The sequence below is a fragment of the Pistacia vera genome, unplaced genomic scaffold (genome assembly GCF_008641045.1).
Source record: "Pistacia vera cultivar Batoury unplaced genomic scaffold, PisVer_v2 Contig476, whole genome shotgun sequence".
Classification (NCBI taxonomy): domain Eukaryota; kingdom Viridiplantae; phylum Streptophyta; class Magnoliopsida; order Sapindales; family Anacardiaceae; genus Pistacia; species Pistacia vera.
Window position 1 is genome coordinate 385,895 of NW_022196308.1, and position 22,472 is coordinate 408,366.

The window sequence follows — 22,472 nt, forward strand, 5'->3', positions numbered from 1 at the left end:
TTTTGGTTGCATTGCTGTATCATAAAAAAAGCAATAGATCAGCGACAACATAAAAAAGAAACAAAAACTAAGTATTTGGCAAAGAGGAAAACTTACCAGCTAAAGAGTCTAGTATGTGTCAGCAGAAAAGAACCTGTGCTTCCTGGGCTCTATCGTAAAGAGCTTCTCATTGCGAAAATCCTCAGGGAAGCGACCAAAAGCTTGAATGCAATTATGACCTCTAATAGCCGCAACTTAGTTACTTTGTTCTCTGCATACAAAAGGTTTGTTAGCCTACTTCAAATAAAGAGAAAGGAAAAGGAATGGACCTAAACAAAAAGGAAACCTATTCGACTCCTAAAATTTACAGAACCCATCGTACTTGCAGAAAAATATTTGGTTTCGTATATTTCCACATTACTGGGATACCAAATAATCCTTCTACGATCGTTGATCGCTTGCAGAGATAGTACGAGTCTTTATCCTTGCTCTTTTTTAGCATGTAGGCACATGCAAGCTCTAGCGCCTAGGCTCTCCCAGGTCTGTTCACAGAACGAGATGTACATCGCCATTACCATGATGTACCCATTTGGCGTCAACTAAATGGTAGATCCAGAAGTGGTCGGTATCGACCTGATGAAGGGGTGGAAAGGAACTGGACCTCGCATTTGAAAATTACTTCGAAGATCGTAGCCATTCCATCGGAGGATCTTGAGCTGTAAAGCTTCTTTTTCAATACAAGTTTTTTGAGATCGCATACTGATATGCGATCTTTTGAAGCTCTTCTGCAGAGATCATGGACCTGGCGAACTTTGGGTTTTCGGGTCTTGCAGATGAGGTACCCGTTGGAGGTGTCTTCTTCACCAAACTTCCCCATTTCACTCTTGTGTCCACTCACTTGATAACCACCTAGATGCTCAATTGGTTCTATCATCTGTAAAGGATGACAACAGCGGGGATTCAAACCCTAAATAATCTACCTCAAAGAGTGACTCAGAAGAAGACTCAAAGGATCCCATGGCATTTACTGCTACACTAGAAACTCCTAAAAGATCCATCATGATTCTTTACGCTAAGTTTTCTAAGCTTTCTGATGACTCCCTCGACCACAACCCCGAAAAATGCTTCTTATCTACACCCTACCAAATACCCACAATCACCATGAATGTTAAAATACACGAAAAGTATAAAAAAGAGTAAAAGTTAAGAAAGCTTTTACCTTACAATTACCGGAGGGAGTATTTTGCGTAACGTAAGTTCGCATCAACGGATAAAAAAGCTAGTTTTTTAGAGCAAGAAACGAAAGTTTTTCTTGAAAGAATTCGTAAGTTTTCAGAATTTAGGGCAAAGTTAGGGTTTTAAGGTGAAAGGTGATGATTAATTAGTTGCCTTATATACAAATTTGGGCGGGAATAAATTTCTTATCGTTATCTCGACCACTTGTCATTGATCCACGAAAAGAGTGATCCCACGTTTTGCCATAACCATCGACGATAGCCTCCATCAAGAATTGAAATCGCCAGCGTAATCATCTCAACCACTTAAATGCACCCCAAAAGAATGTCATTTCAGCATGCTAGCATTTTTTCGTGGTTAACTTTAATTGTGCATAGTGTCACTTTTTTCAGATAAAGAATACTTTATTGCTATACTAGCTGTCAATGCGACAAAAAAATCTGAAGAGGTTGTTCAAAAGAGGCATTCCTTTGAATTGTCATAAGCGAACACCAACTCAGCTTGTTCAAAGCTCTAAGCAATGGAAAAATCTAACTTTTTCAAATCGTGAATAATGACCAAGTCCAAAGCATTTTCCGAGGTCCCGAGATACGATCAAGCTTAGATCGTCGATCTCCATAAACGATCATCTTGAGGTCATGTGCACAACTCTCAGTTACAATTCACGGTCGACCACCAGCTCGTGGATCAAGACAAAATCTCATGGATAGCGTGAAGCGATGCTTTCGTTCTCAGCAACTAGCATTAGGTGTCTCCAACAATGGTCGCCTCAACTCTCATATCGGATTCATGTCTCCAAGACACCCTTAGGTCGTGGCATAATCATGAAGATCCCGAAATCTAACACTTTGAATCTTAAGAACTGGGAGCTTCTGTTACCTAAAATAGGGCTGACCTTAGTGTGTCATCAAGCCACCAATCAGAATTCAAGAATATTCTATTGTCCAAACATGCCACGTCTACAAAGGCAAATGAACATAGCTGTCAAAATTCAACTGGCTCAAGAATTTGTTTCTGAATGAATTTGGTTCGCACACCTGCCCAAGCCCCATTTAATTTAAGGATATCTTTGAGTTCTCAAAAAATGGGAAGCAGAGAGGATCTTCACGGCACAGGCCACTTGCAAAAGTGTAATCATTACCTTGAGCAAAACGAATAAATAGGCAGACCCCCCCTCACAATTTCGGGATCAGCCACTCATGAATTCAACAAAGAAAATAGCAAAGACACACTACTAGAAAGAGACTGACTTGACATTCTATAAAACACTTAGAACACACAACACTTATAATAACATATCACAATTCGTGATCTCTTGTAAGCCTGTCTAACCCATGAACAAATTATACAAACGAATAGAGTGGATAAAGATTTGCTTTAAGCATCTAAACCACTAAAAAATTCTCTTGTCAACTTTACATTTACTTCTTTGCATTTTACTGTGCATATAGTACCTCACCCTCAAAATTTAATTAGCGCACGTGTGATTTCTTACACTTTACATTGGCTCGTTGGTGTCAAAATAAGCATCAACACAAATCATCCACATATCTGACTATGAGCACTGTTGGGTACTTACTCGCTCTTCATATGAGGACAGATACAATTATTTCAGAAAGAGAGATAATATATATATATATATATATAATTATATAATATATATATATATATATATATATATAATATATTATATTTATATATATATATTTTCTACAATTATATCTTTATTTAAAATTGAAGACGGGGGTAAAGATTTAGCCAAAAATTGAAGATTATGTAAGATTGTATATATTTATATAAAAATTGTGCCAATGTTGGAGTCGACCAGCTGCCATTTCTTCGACTCTTTTTCATGAAAATTATGAAGCTATACTTAACATTCAATGTTTCAAAAGTTTTTAAATAATTTATTACGTAGCTATATGCTTGGAAAGATAAAGGAAATAATGCATTTATTGGTTAGGTCTACTCATTTATTTAATGAAAAGATATGTTATGTTAAATGATAGTTTTGTAGGGTTACAATAAGAGTAATGTTAGCCTTACTCAATCTCTTCACTCATTTTTCTTACTCACTTATATGACAGCTCATTTTCTTCCTATCAATTTATCTTCACGCTGGCAGATATGTATGTGAGTAGAGAATGAGTAAGAGAAGTGAGTAAGGCTAGCATTACTCTTCAATAAAATAGATAATCTTCTCGGCATCAGAGTCCTTACAAAACCAGAATATCTTCCAATATCAAGTTCAACCCACTGAATCTTTTTTAAAATAAATTAGGTGATACTTTCACCTCGTTTAAGACTTTTTGGTTGAGACAAGATTTTGGGTAAGAATATATATATTTTAATCGGGAATATTCAGACCAATTTACGTGCATCTTGACTAGTCCTCCGACCTTGACAAGGCTCCGAAATAGGACAAGCCCGTGGTCTTTGGCCAAAGTAAGTGGGTTGATATTCTTATAAGTTACTATAACCATACTGCTTCAATCTAACATGTTTTTTTATGGCCATATTAATTTGTTCATCCATAATCATTTAATATTTCATTGATTCCATTTTTTGCTAAAAAAAAAATGTTGAAGCTAGAGGAGACACTAGATATTTAAAGTCTAATTACACAATGACATAATATATTAATTTCACAACACATAGAAAAGATTATTATGTTACATAAACATCGCATTCCTTTAACTTCTGTTACGCTCTTTAGAATAATTTTTATTACACCCGTCTAACATAAATATTGACAATTGTTCGCATGTAATTAGCCACTTACACCCTTTATCATCAATTTTTGGTGCCCAAGTTAACTAATGGAAGGACAAAATAGAACTTTGAAAGTAACATACAAAATTATAAATTAAATATTTCACTAATATAAACATATCTAGAAAAGTTTTTAATATATTTAAGATTTAATATATTTAAAAAAATTACTTTTGTTCAAAAGAGGTGTTCGACAAACTCTTATCTTCGGAACCACCATTTTTAGTGCCGGAACCACGATCTCTTTCTTTTTTTGTAATTTTCTAATACTATAGTTAACTGAGGCAAATACCTTTGATGATGCCTCCATCTTTTGCATTACTATATGCCCATAGATATTTTAAGATTTGGCCATTATATACTGTAACTTGATAAAAAAAATTTATATGTTTCTTTAAAAAAAAAAAAAAAAAAAACTCAAAACAATTTATAAAACACATTGATTTATTTTAACATTTTATTTGTGAACTAAAAAAAATCTAAATTTTTTTAAAATTAAAACATAATTTTTAAATATTATTTTTCTAAATTAATAAATATGTGTGAAAAATTAAAAATATTTTACAAAGTAAAATATTATATATTTGTTGTAATGTCAAATTCATAATAACAAAAAAGAAAAAAGAAAAAAAAGAGATCGTCGGTTCTAACAGTCTAAGAATGATGGTTCTGGCGATCTCTAACAGTTGGACACTTCTTGTAAAAAAAAAAAAAAAAAAGTTAATTTCTTTTAAAAATAATAATAAATCTTAAATATATTTTATATTTAAATTTTTCTAAATTTTATGTAATTTCAATTCTGTGTTTTAACATAAAAGGTCTATTTCACCCTTCCCGTAAACTTTAGCACAAAAAATTGACGATAATAGGTGTAAGTGGCTAATTGCGGGGAGAATGTTAGTTTCATATATTGGAGGAGATGTATGGAAATAGTCCTAACAAGCATTAACAGAAACTTAAAAGACTAGGGTATTGTTGTTGTTAGCCTAATAATTTTTTCTATACTCCTATAAAATATTGAAAGAGCAACTTCCACGTAATTAACTCAATATATAATCGTTGCTTTTTTATATTCATTAACTTGAAGACTTTACTTAAACAAATTTGGTATTCCACCATCAAGGTGGTAAAATACTATTAAATAATATTTAATTAATTCAATAATAATAGAATAATATTTTGCTTACAATTCAAATTCCATCAACTCTCTTTTATAATTTTATATGGTAGTTCGTAATTGTAAGTCTATAATGAGTTTTGTCTATATATTGTGAGCGTTAGGGTTATGAGAAATTTATAAGATTTGGTTGTGAGTGTATCTTAATTTATAATATAAATTAGCACGGTTAATCTTTCTCATATCAGGTTTTGGTAAAGTTCTTCATTCAGTACTCTGTAGCTACTGACAGCCAGTCCAGCATATTCTCATGGCTGAAGCTCTGATCACAGCTGCGAAAGGCTTTGTTCCTAAATCAAGGAGGAAGAAGAGAAATCGAAAGAATCTACAACAGTCAGAACATAATCGCAACCCTTCCAAGAAACAGAGGTTGGGCGACTCAGCATCTCTGTCAATATCAAGGTTTTTGGTTTCAACCCATGGTTGGTCTTGAGGAATCATGTGGATGCAACAACACTTCATCTCTCGACCCACTGACGTTTACCTTATTCCTCTCCAAATCAGGTACTACTTGGCTTAAGCTCTCCTTTTTCTCTATAATGAATCGAACTCGATTTGATTTTTCAACTCACCCCTTGCTTACCACTAGTGTCCATGAGTGTGTTCCCTTCATGGTTTTTGACCTTTTCAAGACCACTCCGATTGCTGATCCTGAAGTTCTTCCATCACCACGTATTTTGCAACTCATATACCTTTCACTTTTGTTACCAATTCCATACAAAAATCATCTTGTCCGATTGTTTACATTTGTAGAAATCCTAAAGATGTGCTCGTTTCTTTATGTCAATTCGTGATGAAGGTGTGAAACCCAAGGTCTGCCTCCACTGTCGCTAGAAGATGCATTTGAAATTTTTTGTGAAGGGATTTCTCCGTGTGGATCCTATTGGGATCATGTTTTAGATATTGGAAAGCAAGTTTAGAGTTTCCAAGCAAGATCCTTTTCTTGAATATGAAGATATGAAAGGAGCCTTTACTGAATATAAAGAGGTGGCGGATTTTTTGGTCGGCCATTTTCTATAGAAGAAGAAGAAAATGGGACTGTGCAAGAAATTTTGAAACTATGTAGTTTTGAGAAAATGAAAAACTTGGAGGTGAATAAGAATGGATTCTACCGTGTTCGCAACACTAAAAACGATGTCTTCTTTAGAGAAGGAAGGGTGAGATTGGGAGAATCATCTAACAAATGAAATGGCAGAACGTCTTGATGAAATTGCAAAGCAAAGTTCCATGGTCCCGGGTTAATGTTTTATTTTATACCCAGATTAGTGATATGTTCTGTTCTGTTCTGTTCTTAGTGGTTAAATTAATGTAGAGTTTGTATTACTTCCATTTCCTAGAGATGATTGTAACTTGTAGGATTGGTTGAACGATCAGATCAATTGCAAATATTTCTTTACATTCTATTATTAATTAATATCAACCCTAAAGTATAAATAATATTGTAAATCACCATCATCTACCACTAATTCAAATTTTATAATCAAAGTTGAGAACAGCAAACATCAAACCACAAGGTTCATCTTCAATATCCGTGTAGAGGGATTCTTGGCCCAAAATACAAACTTATAGCCCAAATCAAATAAACATTCATTCAAACCCATCAATTGCATTCAAATAAAAGTTCATCTTCACTATCTGGTTTACAAATCATAGATGCTATGTATATAGTTAAATTGATTAAGGAAATGTATGATTGTGGAAAATATTGCATAATACAAATAATGCAAAGAAAGATTTTAGTTGTTTGTGAATGAGCCTGCTGTGTGGTGAATCATTGAATAGTTGTCGATTTGATAGTCTTTTTGTTGTGTATTATTGCTGATTTTGCTCTTAATAGGTTCGTGACTAGAACCATCCAAACTTTAATGCGGGTAGGATCGTATTAACCACCAAAGGCACGGTTGCGATGGAAGCTGCATAATGGATGGAAAAAACAAGAATGTGGAGCTGTTTCTGGACTTACCACTGTTGTTAATCCTATATCTCTTGCACGACTTGTCATGCAGAAGACTCCTCATATTTATCTTGCTTTTGATGGAGCGAGGATTTTGCTAGGGAGCAAGTTAGTACAATCTTACTCTGCCTCCTCTATGTTGTTTATGTTAAGCTCATACCTGTATAGCTGAGGGCCTGTCTTTTTTCGCTCTGATTTAATTTGAAGTTCTGTTTACATGCAAATTTGCATGCATGGAGCTCGTGTTGGTTCCCCTACGTTTCATTGACTATTTTCATATTGTGGTGATACTGCTCTGAACTTGTCTTATTATATGAAAAGTAAAAACGCTGTAAGCAAATTTTCTCAAAGCTATGCAGTATATATGTTGTTTTATACCGTTCGATATTTGTTGGAAGGAAGATCTCCAAGTGTTGTTTTCCTGATTTTGAACAAATACTAAAAAAGCACGTATACACAGTACTTCTGATAGAACCTGACCTGCAAATCACCCAGCAATACCAAACAGTCTATCCAACAGTTCACAATCAATGGTCACAACCAGAGAAAGAATAACTCTATATATTGATATCAAAACAGAACAGTACATCCTGAGATAATACATCCAAAGGCCATTTCTATCGGCAACCCATGAACCAATAACAACCGAAAATAGCAAAGTACAATAAAGAAAACAATAAATGATGAGACAGAACTTCGAGGTCAATCACCTCCCTTCCCACCTTAACCTTCTTTATGAATATCCTTTTCTTTTCTCCACCTCCTTTTTATATTCCCTGACACTTTTTTGCTCCTAACATAATTCCTCTTTCATCTAATCCTATCAGGCCACCTGTCCTCCCATAACAAATCCTAACCTCCTACATAGCAAATATTCCCTACTTCTTACCACTACTCTTCCTACGCGTAAACCAACCCTTTAGTTGCTCATCATTACCCTCCCCAAGGAGAACCACCTTGTCCTTAAGGTAGAAAGAAGGGAATTCGTAGTGGATAGTGTCAAAATCCTCCCAAGTGTTTTCATAGGGAGGTAAGCCTTTCCATTGAATTAGCACCTCCCACTGTCCATTCAGGAGCTTCCTTTTCTTGAGTACTGCTTCAGGTTCAAGTTGCAAAATGAAATCTTCATTGAGGGTTGTCGGTAGAGTTGGCTATTGGGATTGGGAAAGTTGCCCTTTTCAATTGCGAAACATGGAAAACGTCATGAATACGAGCTGAAGAAGGTAATGCCACCTGTATGCAACTGCCCCAATTCTGTCGGTGATCACAAATGGACCGTAAAACCGCGGGCTAAGTTTCTCATTATATTGACGAGCTAGAGATCTTAATCGTATGGCTGTAACTTTAAATACATAGATCCCCTATTTCAAACGTAACTTCTCGTCGGCAGTGATCAGCATAAGTTTTCATTCGGTTTTGAGCCTTGAAGAGATTCTCATTTAATTCCTCGATATAGGTTGCATGCTGAAGTTGCTGGTCAACTTCTTCGACTGAAGAAGTGTGGTCTGCATAGCGCAACACCGTTGGAGGGTCACGACCATAAAGAGCCTTAAATGGACACATCCCTGGGATTCATTATAAGTGTGTTGAACTAAAACTCTGCCCACAAAACCCTTGGCCATTGTGGGGTTGGCTATTGACAAAGCACCAGAGGTATGTCTCCAAGCAGGGGTTTACCACCTCTGTTTGACCATCCGTCTGTGGGTGGTAAGCTGAACTCAGTGCAATTAGGTACTGTCTGTTTAAACAATTCTCCCCAAAGTTGCTCATGAAAACCCTATCCCGATCCGAAACAATGGTACGGGGAAACCCATGCATCGGACCACCTCTTTGATAAACAGGTCAGCTACCACTTTGGCTGTGTAAGGATGCTTAAAAGTTAAAAAATGCTATTTTTGTAAGACGATCAATCACTACCAGAATTGTATCGACCCCAAGAGCTTGGGAAGCCCCATGATAAATTCCATCGGACATCTTCCCACACTGGTTAGGAATAGGCAATGGCGAAGCAAACCCTGGGCTCAAGGCGTCGTATTTATTTTGTTGGCAAATAGAGCAGCGGCCACAAACTCCTTAATGTCATTCTTCATTTCCTCCCACAACCACATTTGTGATGCGCTTATATGTCCGAAAGAACCCCGAATGGCCCCCGATGGGTGAGGCTGAAACCATGTAATATTTTCTGGATATGAGGTCCAGATTAGTACCACCAGCCTGTTATGGTTACAGCAGATGGCGTCCCACCAATCTGAAATGAGAATGGCATTCGAGTCGATAAAGAGCGTTGCATGATCTCGTTAACCTGTCATCTTGCTGAATGGCATCTTCTAAACTGGCTAGTCTCAAAAATAGCCAATAGAAGAGCATGATGCTCTACAACTTCAGGCATCCTAGAAAGAGTGTCTATTGCCTTGTTCTGTGGCCCAGGTTTATACTGAATTTAAAATCTAACCCCAACAACTTGATAATCCATTTTGCTGATTTTCACTCAACAGATTTTGATCAGTTAGAAGTGAAGACTGCGCTGATCTTCGATAAAAAAGCATCTCCCCAAAAGATAATGGCGCCATTTTGCACGCCATAACTATAGCCATTATTCACGTTCATAGACTGATTTCGTTGAATTTAGAGACAAACCTTTGTTGAGAAAGGCAATAGGTCGCCCCTGTTGCATCAGCACAGCTCCTAAACCACTCCCGGAAGCTCAGTCTCTGTGTAAATTCTTGAGTGAAATTAGGCTCCGAAGAACTGGGACACTTGTCATGAGCCTTTTTAACTCTTCAAAAGCACCTTGAGCTGCTGTATTCCACACAAATGAATCCTTCTTTAATAGGGCAGTGAGTGGAAGGGCTATCTTTCCATAATCGCGAACAAAGTGGCGATATATCCTGTCAGCCCTAGAAAACCTCGGAGTGCCCTGATGTCCTCTTGGTCTGGCCATTTAGTAAATCTCTTATCTGTGAGGGGTCAACTGCCACGCCCTTAGCTGAGACCACATGCCCCAAATATTCTAACTGGTTCCCAAAATGACATTTCTTCTAATTGACCACCAACTGATTTTCTAATAGTACCTGTAAAATAATGCTTAGATGCCTAGCATGTTCGCCCACCTCCCTACTATAAATCGTATGTCGTCGAAGAAAACTAACAAGAACTTTCTTAAAATAGGCTTGAAGATGTCATTCATTACTGCTTGGAAGGTGACTGGTGCATTGTAAGGCCGAAGGGCATTACCAGAAATTCATAGTGCCTTCGTGGTGTTCGAAAGCTGTTTTGTGGTGTCCTCTGGTTTAAGTTTAAGGTTCCCCATGCTTCAAAGCTATGTTGCTGTTTTGTGAATGTTGATGTTTCAATAACACTTTCATACCAGTGATCATGTTTACTAGTGTGTGAAAAAGAACTTAGTTTCTCGACATCCTTTTGATCCCTCCTTTTATTATAGAAATTAACAATATTACAATGTTGCATTTTGATGAAAGAAACATAATCTAAGAAAAACAAAATTCGAACTCCAATTTATGCTACTACAATGACAAACTGGTAAATCTTAGGATACAAACTCCAATTTAAACAATCACAATGGCAAGCTGGCCGATCTCGGAACAAACTAAAACATCCAAGCCAGAAGCATGGAACTTTTGCTCTATGATTTGATCGAGACTCTCCATTATTTCGGTTGTTAAATGGTTAACCTTACCTTCCCTGAAGAAGATATCGTTCTCAGAACCTTGAACACGATCGATACCAGTCTTGTTCTCAAAGCTACAAAGTTTAAAGATTTCATTCACAATCCTATTTTCTTCTTCTTCCGAGGAAAATGGCTAGCCCAAGAACTCTGCCAATCTCTTTATATTTAGTAAGAGCTCCTTTTTCATGTCTTACATATTTCAAGAAAAGGACTTTGATGGGGAACTCTAAACTTGCTTTCCAATATTCTAAAACATGATCCCAAACCAAAAGGGTCCGAACAGGTAAATCCCTTTACAAAACATGTCAAATGCATCTTCGAATGAAGCGGATGACAGATCTCTGGAGCTCAACTTCTCAGAGAATTGCCAAAAGGAAACATATACGTTTTTCGGGTTTCTACATATGTAGACAATCGGACAGGAAGAGTTTCTTTTTTTTTTTTGTTTTGTTTTAATGGAACCTGGCAACAAAGTGAAAGGTATATGAGTAGTAAGAAGACAAGGAGAGGGAAGGACTTTAGGGTCTGGAATAGGAGGCTTCCTGAAAAGGTCAAGTTCCATGAAGGGCACACAATCATGGACACTAGTTGTAAGCAAGGGATGAGCTGAAAACTCATATTTAGTCCGGTAGATTACAGAGAGAACTAGAGCTTTAAGCCAAGTAAACATCAGAGGGTCGAACCTTGAAATGTTGCTGCACCCACATTATTCTGGGAGTATGCTTGAAACGGGACCAAAAACCTTATATTGAAAGACATTGTCACCATCCCACTACCTGGTTTCCGGAAGAGTTGCGATCATGTCTTTATATTTGTTGTAGATTGTTTCAATTTCTTCTCCTTCCTCCTTTGTCCTAGGAACAAAACAGTTCTCAGCTGTGATAAGAGCTTCAGCCATGAGTAGATATTACCTTGATCGACAATGAGACTGAAGGAAGAATAAATCTCTTCAGAAAATTTGTAAAGATGAAGACCTTTGTGGCTCTTGGAAAGCACGAGATAAATATAACTATAGTAACTCTTTCCCAACTTCAAACTACAGTTTCTGTACAGCAAAACTCCCAACTTCTAACAACAGTATCCATATATCTGATTTTTCATTTGAGAATTAAGATACCGATTTTTTTGTTATAAATTTAATTAAAATCCCAAATGTAGTGAAATTAATAAACAAATCATCCACATATCTGACTATGAGCACTGTTGGGGAAACTCAACCGAACAGCTAATCTTCTCGGCATCACAATCCTTACAAGAACCAGAGTGGTCTATTGCGAGTATCTTCCAATATCAAGGCTTTTGGTTCCCATCCATGGTTGGTCTTGAAGGAGTAATGTGGGTGCAGGTGCAGCAACATTTCAAGGTTCGACCCAGTGATTCTTTTGTAAAATAAATTAGGTGATACTTACACCTCGTTTAAGACTTTTTGGGTTGAGACAAGTTCTCCTTTTCCTTTGGGAATAATATAACATTCTTATAAGTTGCTATAAGTATAACCATACCCCTCCTTCAATCTAACATATTGCTTTAATGGCCATATTAATTTGTTCATCTATCATCATTTAATATTTCTGTTACACCCCTCTAACATAAAATATTGACAATTTGTTCCTTGTAATTAGCCACTTACACTTTTTATCGTCAATTTTTGGTGTCAAATTTAACTAACAAAGGACAAAATAGAAATTTCATAGTAACACACAAAATTATAAATTAAATATTTCAAAATAATAAAAACTATTTAGAAAAAATTCTTGAAAATAAAATATATTTTAAGATTTAATATTATTTTTAAATAGTTTTACTTATTTTTCAAAAGAGGTGTTCGACAATCTCTTATCCTTGGAACCTCCATTTTTCGATTTTCGGAACCACGATCTCCTTTTCTTTTTCTTAAATTTCTAAAGACCATAGTTAACTGAGGCAAATACCTTTAATGATGCTTCCATCTTTTGCAATTACAAATATGCCCATAGATATTTTAAGATTTGACCATTATATCCATGTAACTTGATAAAAAAAATTAATATGTTTCTTAAAAAAAAAAAAACTGCAAAAAAAATAAATAAATAATAATGAATAAAAAAAATCTATTAAAAACACATGAATTTATTTAACATTATATTTGTGAACTAAATTTTTTTTAAAAAATTGATAAAAAATTTTTAAATATTATTTTTCTAAATTAATAAATATGTGATGACAAATTAAAATAATTTTATAAAGTAAAAATATAAAATCTGAAAAAAAAAACTTGTTTGTAAATTGAAAAATTTAATAATAAAAAAATAAGAAAAAAAAGAAGTTGCCAGTTTTAGCACTCTAAGAATGGTGGTTTTGGCGATCTCTAATGGTGGACAAATCTTGTGATAAAAAAAAAAGGTAATATTTTTAAAAGTACTATTAAATCTTAAATATATTTTATATTTATTTTTTTTTCTAAAAATTTATGTAATTTATAATTCTGCTTTTTTTTTAACAATAAAAGGTCTATTTCACCCTTCCCTTAATTAACTTTGACACAAAAAATTGACGATAATAGGTGTGAGTGGCTAATTACCGGGGAATTTGGCGGGGATGCAAGGAAAATAATCCTAAATATATTGGAGGGGATGTAAGGAAAATAATCCTAACAAAGCGTTAACGAAAACTTAAAAAACTAGGGTATTTGTGTTAACCTAATAATTTTTTCTATACTCTTATAAAAATATTGAAAGAGGCAAGTTCCATTTATACTTGGCAAACAGGTCCATACCTGTAGGTGGACCCATACCCATAAAAATAATATATGGTACGAGTCCACCACTTTTGACCCCCTTTTTTTTTTATTTGTACTCGGCCCAACCCAATTTTTGCTAGTCGGTCGGGTACACCTGCAGGTACCCGTGTAAAATTAAAAAATTAACGTAAATCGTAAATCCCTAATTCCTAAATCTAACTCTCTTGTCTCTTCCATTCAACAACACTCGAAAGGGAAAAAAATTGTTTTCTTTGAATGAGTTTTCTCAGTAACAATCGGGTAACGGGGCATTTTATTAAAACATCATTTTAGCTTAAATTTAATTAAAAGGTTATAGAGTTTGTAAATTTTAACTAAATGACCTTGTTTTTTATTAAGCTTAATTAAACATGATTAGTGGGTTAATTAGGATTAATGAATAATTGTGTAATCTTTTAAAAATTATAATAAGTCTCCAAAGAGTCGAAAATCTTGCAAACAAACCCAAACACCTTCTTCTTCTTCCTCCCGCCATTAACGCATCCTTCCCCTGGTTGTTGTTTCTTCTAAGCTTCGTCTACATCTTCTTCTTCTTCTTCGTCTATATCTTCTTCTTCCTGTACATCTTCTTCTTCCTCCAACATTAACACCTTCTTCTTCCTCCGCCATTAACATCTTCTCCGCCAAAGATTTGCCTCTTTTTATTCTTAACATTTCGTCCAGGGATGTATATCTCCTCTTTGCATTTTATATTTCTATTTACAAAGATTTAAGGATGGATTGGGTTTGGGTTATGATTTGATTTAGTGGTTTAGGTTCTTGGGTTGTGTTTGATGTAATGCAAGTTGAAAGGAGTGAGATTTGTTGATGATTTTCTTGCATTGTGCGTAGCTAGGGGTGGTAGCACTGATTATAGGTGAAGATGACTGAAAATGTATTCTGGAGCTAATGGATCGTTTAAGCAATCTAGTATATCGCTTAAGCGATCTGGTATAAGTCTGGCATATGGCAGTAGATCGCTTAAGCGATCAGACTTATTTATACCAGATCGCTTAAGCGATACAGTAAGCGATACACTAGATCACTTAAGCGACTCTGCAAATGTTTTTTAAAATCTATGTAACCCTTAATATATCGGTTAATAACTTATTAGCGATCGCTTAGCGAATCTTTTGATATTGTGAACGTTTGAGTGAGAAATTATATTCCGTAATGTTTATTTAATATTTAGTCATTTTTTATTAATTATTAATTATCTTTTTCATTTCAATAGAATGTGAAAAGAACATTTCGGTCTTTGTCGATCAACACCGTACATAAAACTGAAAGATCTATTATTATTCTATTATTGTTGTTAGTTCTTGGCAAGAAAGTAATATATAAAAAATATAATATTGATATAGTAATATATAAAAAATATAATATTGATATAAAATTGAACTCTGCAACCATCTGCTATGCACTCTGTAGACCAAGGCTAAATAGACGGGATCGCTTAAGCGATTAAGAGTAATTTTCTTCAATATTTCTTTTCTATGTTTATGGACATATGTTTAATATAGACGTAAAAGAACTAATTTAATTAAAATATAATAACGGTCATGATCCACTAAACGAATCGTACACCTGATATGTTTAATATAGATGTAAACATTCTACACCATATATGTTTAATATAATCATAAAAGGACCAATTTAATTAAAATATAATAACGGTCATGGTCTATTGAACGAATCGTACACCTGATATGTTTAATATAGACGTAAACATTCTATACCATATATGTTTAATATAGCCATAAAAGAACTAATTTAATTAAAATATAATAACGGTCATGGTCCACTGAATGAATCATACACCTGATATGTTTAATATAGAAGTAAACATTCTACACCGTATATGTTTAATATAGCCGTAAAAGAATTAATTTAATTAAAATATAATAATGGTCATGGTCCACTGAACGAATCATACACCTTATATGTTTAAGATAACGTTAATCGCTTAATCGATCTAGTGAAATACAATAAAAATAATCCGAATACATTGGATCGCTTAAGAGATTTCATTTCCCGCTTAAGCGATCTTGCGTATTTCTCGCTTAAGCGATCCTGCGTATTTCTCGCTTAAGCGATCCTGCGTATTTAGACTTAGTCGCTTAAGAGATCTAGTTGTATTTATGTTATCGCTTAAGCGATTCTACGCTTTTACACTTGGTCGCTTAAGCGATCACAAACAAGACAGAATCAATAAGTGCCCAGACGCACGATCGCTTAAGCGATTTATTCTATCGCTTAAGCAATCGTTTGCTTTTAACCTTGGTCGCTTAAGCGATCATAAAAAAAAAAAAGAAGTTATTAACCGATATATTAAGGGTTAGATAGATTTTAAAAAACATTTGATGAGTCGCTTAAGCGATTTGGTGTATCGCTTACTAGATCGCTTAAGCGATCCAGTATATCGCTTAAATGATCTGGTATAAATAAGCCTGGTCACTTAAGCGATCTGCTGCCATATACCCGATCGCTTAAGCGATATACCAGATTGCTTAAGCTATTTGCTGCTATATCCCAGACTTATACCAGATCGCTTAAGCGATCCATTAGCTCCAGAATACATTTTCAGTCATCTTCACCTATAATCGGTGCTACCACCCCCAGCTACGCACAATGTAAGAAAATCATCAACAAATCTCACTCCTTTCAACTTGCATTACATCAAACACTACCCAAGAACCTAAACCACATAATCAAAATCATAACCCAAACCCAATCCATCATTAAATCTTTGTAAATAAAAATATAAAATGCAAAGAGGAGATACACATCCCTGTACGAAATGTCAGGAGTAGGAAGAGGCAGATCTTTGCAGAGAAGATGTTAATGACGGAGGAAGAAGAAGGTGTTAATGACGGAGGAAGAAGAAGGTGTTAATGGCGGAGGATTGTGTTTTATCTTTCAAATTATAAACCAACTTCTTTTTATTATACTTTAACCCACAAACATTTAAATCTTTTCACCCTAACCTTTTTTACTGCTTTAATTATGCTTAATTGTGCCAGGTCAGATTTAAAAAAAAAAAAAAAAAAAAAATCAAAAACCTTTTCAAGGTTATATTCTCAATTCGAAACTTGGGAAGGCCTATCAGCTAAATTTCCTCGTAACAGTGCTTTCTCTGAACAAATTTTTGAATCCAACTCTTTTGTCTCTTCCATTCGACAACACTTGAAGGGAAAATGTTGCTTTCTTTGAACGAGTTTTCTCTGTAACACACAAAAGTCCTCTGCTTTCTTTGAACAAGTTTTTGAATCAGATCTGATTGCTTTGAAGTTTATCCTTCCGATTTCTTTGCTATAAGTTTCTACACGTTCTTGGTTGTGAACTTGTGTGTTGAATTGAATTGAATTTAGAAGATTTGATTGTAGGGGTGTAACTGTAAAAAATGAAAATTATAGAAATTATGGGGGTGTAATTGTAAAAATTGAAGATTGGACTGAACTGGATATACCCATACTCGCATAGACTAGATACGGCCCTAAAATATTGGACCCATTTAAAATCAGTCCTTTTGGGTCCATACCCACCCGACCCGCCTGTTTTACCAAGTATAGTTCCATGTAATTAACTCAATATATAATCGTGACTAGAGGTGGGCAAGGGACTGGTCCCTTGCGGGCTCAGGCCCAGGCCTGGGCCCAGTCCCAGTCACTCATGGGCCTGGGACCGGTCCCAGGCCCATGAGAAAAACCAAGACCCGGACCAAGCCCTAGGCTTGGTCGGGACTTGTCCCATGGGCCTTGGATAATTTTTTTCCCCCCTCAATTTTTTTATATTTTAGGGGGAAAACAAAATTTTATAGGGGGTTTTTAGTATTTTTTAGGGGTAAAATTTATAAATTTTTTAGACCTGAAAGATTTTTTTTTTTAATAAATTTTGTAAAATTTCATTTTAATCCTCGTAATTTATATTTATTTTAAAATTAACAGGGGATTTTATGTGATTTGGCAAGGGACTACATTGAAAAAATACAAAATTTTTTGGGCCCAGGCCTGGGCCTTGGAGGAGGGCCCGCACCCTCCTCTTTAGGCCTGGTCCCAAAACGGGACCAGGCCTCCTAGGTCCAGTCCTCTCAAGGACCGGATTTTAGAGCTGGGCTTTTGGGCCCGGTCCTAAATGCCTAGCTCTAAATTCGTGACTTTTTTATATTCATTGAACTTAGGACTTTTCTTTAAACAAATTTGGTACTCCACCATTATTTAATCAATTCAATTAATATTCTTACAACTCAATTATATAATTTTTTTTTATAACTCTAACGTGGTAATCTACACATCTTAGTTATGAATGTTTTTTTATAGATTTTGTGATTATTGCTGATATAAATTAGCACGGTTAATCTTTCTCGTATCAGGTTTTCCTAAAGTTCTTCATTCAGAACTCTGTAGCTACTGACAGGCCAGTACAGCACATTCTCATGGCTGAAGCTCTGATCACAGCTGCGAAATGCTTTGTTCCTAAATCAAAGGAGGAAGAAGAAGATATCGAAAGAATCTACAACAGTTACAGAAACATAATCGCAACCCTTCCAAGAAACAGAGGTTGGGCGACTCAGCATCTCTGTCAATATCAAGGTTTTTGGTTTCAACCCATGGTTGGTCTTGAAGGAATCATGTGGATGCAACAACACTTCATCTCTCGACCCACTGACGTTTACCTTATCTCCTCTCCAAAATCAGGTACTACTTGGCTTAAAGCTCTCCTTTTCTCTATAATGAATCGAACTCGATTTGATTTTTCAACTCACCCCTTGCTTACCACTAGTGTCCATGAGTGTGTTCCCTTCATGGATTTTGACCTTTTCAAGACCACTCCGATTGCTGATCCTGAAGTTCTTCCATCACCACGTATTTTTGCAACTCATATACCTTTCACTTTGTTACCAGATTCCATACAAAAATCATCTTGTCCGATTGTTTACATTTGTAGAAATCCTAAAGATGTGCTCGTTTCTTTATGTCAATTCGTGATGAAGGTGAAACCCAAGGATCTGCCTCCACTGTCGCTAGAAGATGCATTTGAAATGTTTTGTGAAGGGATTTCTCCGTGTGGATCCTATTGGGATCATGTTTTAGGATATTGGAAAGCAAGTTTAGAGTTTCCAAGCAAGATCCTTTTCTTGAAATATGAAGATATGAAAGAGGAGCCTTTACTGAATATAAAGAGAGTGGCGGAGTTTGTTGGTCGGCCATTTTCTTTAGAAGAAGAAGAAAATGGGACTGTGCAAGAAATTTTGAAACTATGTAGTTTTGAGAAAATGAAAAACTTGGAGGTGAATAAGAATGGATTCTACCGTGTTCGCAACACTAAAAACGATGTATTCTTTAGAGAAGGAAAGGTTGGAGATTGGGAGAATCATCTAACAAATGAAATGGCAGAACGTCTTGATGAAATTGCAAAGCAAAAGTTCCATGGTTCCGGGTTAATGTTTTAGTTTTATACCCAAGATTAGTGATATGTTCTGTTCTGTTCTTTGATGGTTAAATTAATTTAGAGTTCGTATTACTTCCATTTCCGTAGGAGATGATTGTAACTTGTAGGATGTGGTTGAACGATTCAGATCAATTGCAAATATTTTCTTTACATTCTATTATTAATTAATATCAACCCTAAAGTATAAATAAATTATTGTAAACTCACCATCATCTACCACCTAATTCAAATTTTATAATCGAAGTTGAGAACAGCTAACATCAAACCACAAGGTTCATCTTCAATATCCGTGTAGTGGGTTTCTTGGCCCAAAATACAAACTTATAGCCCAAATCAAATAAAAATTCATTCAAACCCATCAATTGCATTCAAATAAAAGTTCATCTTCACTATCTGAGGTTTACAAATCTATAAGATGCTATGTATATAGTTAAATTGATTAAGGAAATGTATGATTGTGGGAAAATAATTGCATAATACAAATAATGCAAAGAGATGTGGAGCTGTTTATGGACTTACCACTGTTGTTAATCCTATATCTGTGGCACGACTTGTCATGCAGAAGACTCCTCATATTTATCTTGCATTTGATGGAGCAGAGGATTTTGCTAGGAAGCAAGTTAGTTACAATCTTACTCTGCCTCCTCTACGTTGTTTATGTTAAGCTCATAACTGTATAGCTGAGGGCCTGTCTTTTTTCGCTCTCATTTTAAATGTGAAGTTCTGTATACATGCAAACTTGCTCGTGTTGGTTCCCCTAGGTTTTCGTTGATTATTTTCATATTGTGGTGACACTGCTCTGAACTTGTCTTATTATTATTAAAAGTAAAACAGCTGTAAGCAGCTTTTCTCAAGAAGTTATGCAATATAATGTTGTTGTATACAGTTCGATATTTGTTGGAAGGAAGATCTCCACATTGTTGTTTTCCTGGTTTTGACAATATCTAAAAGATGCATGCATGTATACTCAGTACTTCCTACATTATTTTTGGTTGTTCATTGGCTTGACTTTAATGTCCGTGTGCCTGAAAACTGATTTTTATATTTGAATCACTTTGATTGGTTTTTCTATTTACATGCTTGTAATATAGTTATGATTCTACAGTTAGATTATACACAGCCAGTTCCGAAGGATGCCAAAATGAAACTCCACTTGCGGATGGTGATAGCCAAATTGGAACTGTTGGATGTGTAGCTGTTGATAATGAAGGAAATTTAATTGGCTTCTGGAACTTCTACGGGTGGATTTGTTAACAAAATGGTGGGTAGGATTGGGGATACACCCATCATTGGTGCAGAAACATACGCAAACAACGTCTGTGCAATTTCTGCTACTGGCAAGGGTGAAGCAATAATACGAGCTACTGCTGCGAGGGATGTTGCTGCTCTTATGGAATTTATAGGTCTCTTTCTGAAGGAAGCAGCAACTCATATTGTAGAGGAGTGCGTTCCAAGAGGCACTGTTGGGTTGGTTGCTGTGTCTTCCACAGGGGAAATCACCATGCCTCTCAATACCACATGTATGTTTCGAGCTTGTGCTACTGAAGATGGGTATTCAGAAATTGGAATATGGAATTCTGAGGAAAAAAATTAAGTGATTTGCTTGAGTTTTCAGTTGTTTTAGGTTCCCCATGCTTCAAAGCTATGTTGTTGCGAAAGGAATTGCTTTCAGATAACTATAATTGTTGTGAATGTTGATGTTTCAATAACACTTTCATACCAGTAATGTAAAAAATTAATCATTCTTGTTTTGCTTGCATTAAACAATAAAATCTTGTAATTGTCGAATTTGTACAATTGTAAGACCAAAAAAATGTTCTTGTTTCTTTGGGAAGGAATTATCAAACACCCAAGTAGAAGAAGCATTTGATCTGTTTTGTTAAGAGGTTTTGATCATGTTTTTTTTTTTGGTAAGTACCTTACTGCCACTCGTACACGAATCTCCTGGGTATAAATGCTAAAAACTTTACCATCCGGCCACAAGCAGAGAGGTTTCTTCATTGAGTTTTGATCATATTTACTAGTGTGTGAAAAAAGAACTTAGTTTCTCGACATCCTCTTAATCCCTCCTTTTTTTATAGGAATAAACAATATTATATTGTTCATACAATGTTGCATTTGATGAAAGAAACATAATTTAAGAAACAAAAAAAATCGAACTCCAATTTATGCGAGTACAATGACAAACTAGTAAATCTTAGGATACAAACTCCAATTTAAACAAGCACAATGGCAAACTGGTCGATCTCGGATCAAACTAAAACATCTAGCCAGAAGCATGGAACTTTTGCTCTGTGATTTGGTCTAGACTCTCCATCATTTCAGTTGTTAAATGGTTCTCGCAATCTCCAACCTTACCTTCCCTGAAGAAGATATTGTTCTTAGAACCTTGAACACGATAGAGACCAGTCTTGTTCACCTCCAAAATTTTCATGTTCTCAAAGCTACAAAGTCTAACAATTTCATGCACAATCCTATTTTCTTCTTCTTCCAAGGAAAATGGCTGCCCCAAGAACTCTGCCAATCTCTTTAGATCGAGTAAGGGCTCCTTTTTCATTTCTTCACATTTCAAGAAAAGGACCTTGTTGGGGAACTCTAAACTTGCTTTCCAATATTCTAAAACATGATCCCAAAAGGGTCCTGTTATGCCTGAAAAGGTAGGGCTAACGTGGAGCCTTGTCAGAATGGGATGGTAAGAACTTGGGAAGGATCTGTGACCGTCTAGACGCAGCCACGTCGTGTAATGGCGCAAGTGGCACGCCCCCGTCAGTGCAGTGAGTGAGTGCCAGGCTAGCAGGTGGTTGGAAATCATCCACGTGTCCAAACCCTGCATAAGTCAAGAAAATCCCTCGGGCATGTGAACAATGGGACGCAGAAAAGGATTTGCACAGTACTCACCCACTTGCAGATTTAGTAATCATTACCTTGGTTTCTCCCACTATAAATACCCTCTCATTTACGGGATTGGTTAATTTTGCTCTAAATAGCTTACTTGCTCTCTAAACAGTAGCTCAGCTCGCTGAACACGACCTGACCTTGATCCTCTTGTTAATACAATAGCAGTGGACGTAGGATTCGCTTTTGAGCATCCGAACCACTTTAAACATTGCCTCTCGCCACTTATTTAACTAAGTATTTCCATATCATGTATGACTTCTAAGTCCGCTTAGCATTTTACACGTGCGAGTAGTTTGTGTCTAAAATCGAGCATCAACAGGTTCGAATGGGGAAATCCCTTCACAGAACATGTCAAATGAATCTTCGAATGAAGCAAATGATAGATCTCTGGAATTCAAGTTCTTCGGAGTTGCCAAAAGGAAACAAATACATCTTTCAGGTTTCTACATATGTAGACAATCAGACAGGAAGAGTTTTTTTTTTTTTATATATTTTTTTTATGGTATCTGGCAACAAAGTGAAAGGTATATGAGTAATAAGAAGATGAGGAGAGGGAAGG

The 22,472-nt window shown here is 35.6% G+C and overlaps 2 protein-coding genes across 3 annotated transcripts; both read left to right on the forward strand.

The window, feature by feature from the left end:
- Positions 1–17,884: 17,884 nt before the first annotated feature.
- LOC116146339 (cytosolic sulfotransferase 16-like) lies at positions 17,885–19,165 on the forward strand. 2 transcript variants are annotated; one of them, XM_031431749.1, is made up of 3 exons: positions 17,885–18,261; positions 18,347–18,429; positions 18,558–19,165. In XM_031431749.1, the coding sequence occupies exons 1-3, from the start codon at positions 18,000–18,002 to the stop codon at positions 19,014–19,016; spliced, it is 804 nt and encodes a 267-aa protein (XP_031287609.1). In that variant the 5' UTR covers positions 17,885–17,999; the 3' UTR covers positions 19,017–19,165. The 2 variants fall into 2 exon arrangements, with proteins under 2 accessions (XP_031287609.1, XP_031287608.1); XM_031431748.1 differs by lacking the exon at positions 18,347–18,429 and having other exon boundaries at positions 18,469–19,165.
- A 1,108-nt stretch (positions 19,166–20,273) lies between these two features.
- LOC116146299 (isoaspartyl peptidase/L-asparaginase-like) lies at positions 20,274–20,609 on the forward strand. The gene has a single exon (XM_031431706.1). The coding sequence runs from the start codon at positions 20,274–20,276 to the stop codon at positions 20,607–20,609; it is 336 nt and encodes a 111-aa protein (XP_031287566.1).
- Positions 20,610–22,472: the final 1,863 nt, after the last annotated feature.

Coding starts and splice junctions, on each gene's coding strand:
- LOC116146339 (XM_031431748.1), top strand. CDS start 18,000: ATGGCTGAAGCTCTGATCACAGCTGCGAAATGCTTTGTTCCTAAATCA. Junction 18,262..18,468: donor TATCTCCTCTCCAAAATCAG/GTACTACTTGGC, acceptor CTTTGTTACCAG/ATTCCATACAAAAATCATCT.
- LOC116146299 (XM_031431706.1), top strand. CDS start 20,274: ATGGTGGGTAGGATTGGGGATACACCCATCATTGGTGCAGAAACATAC.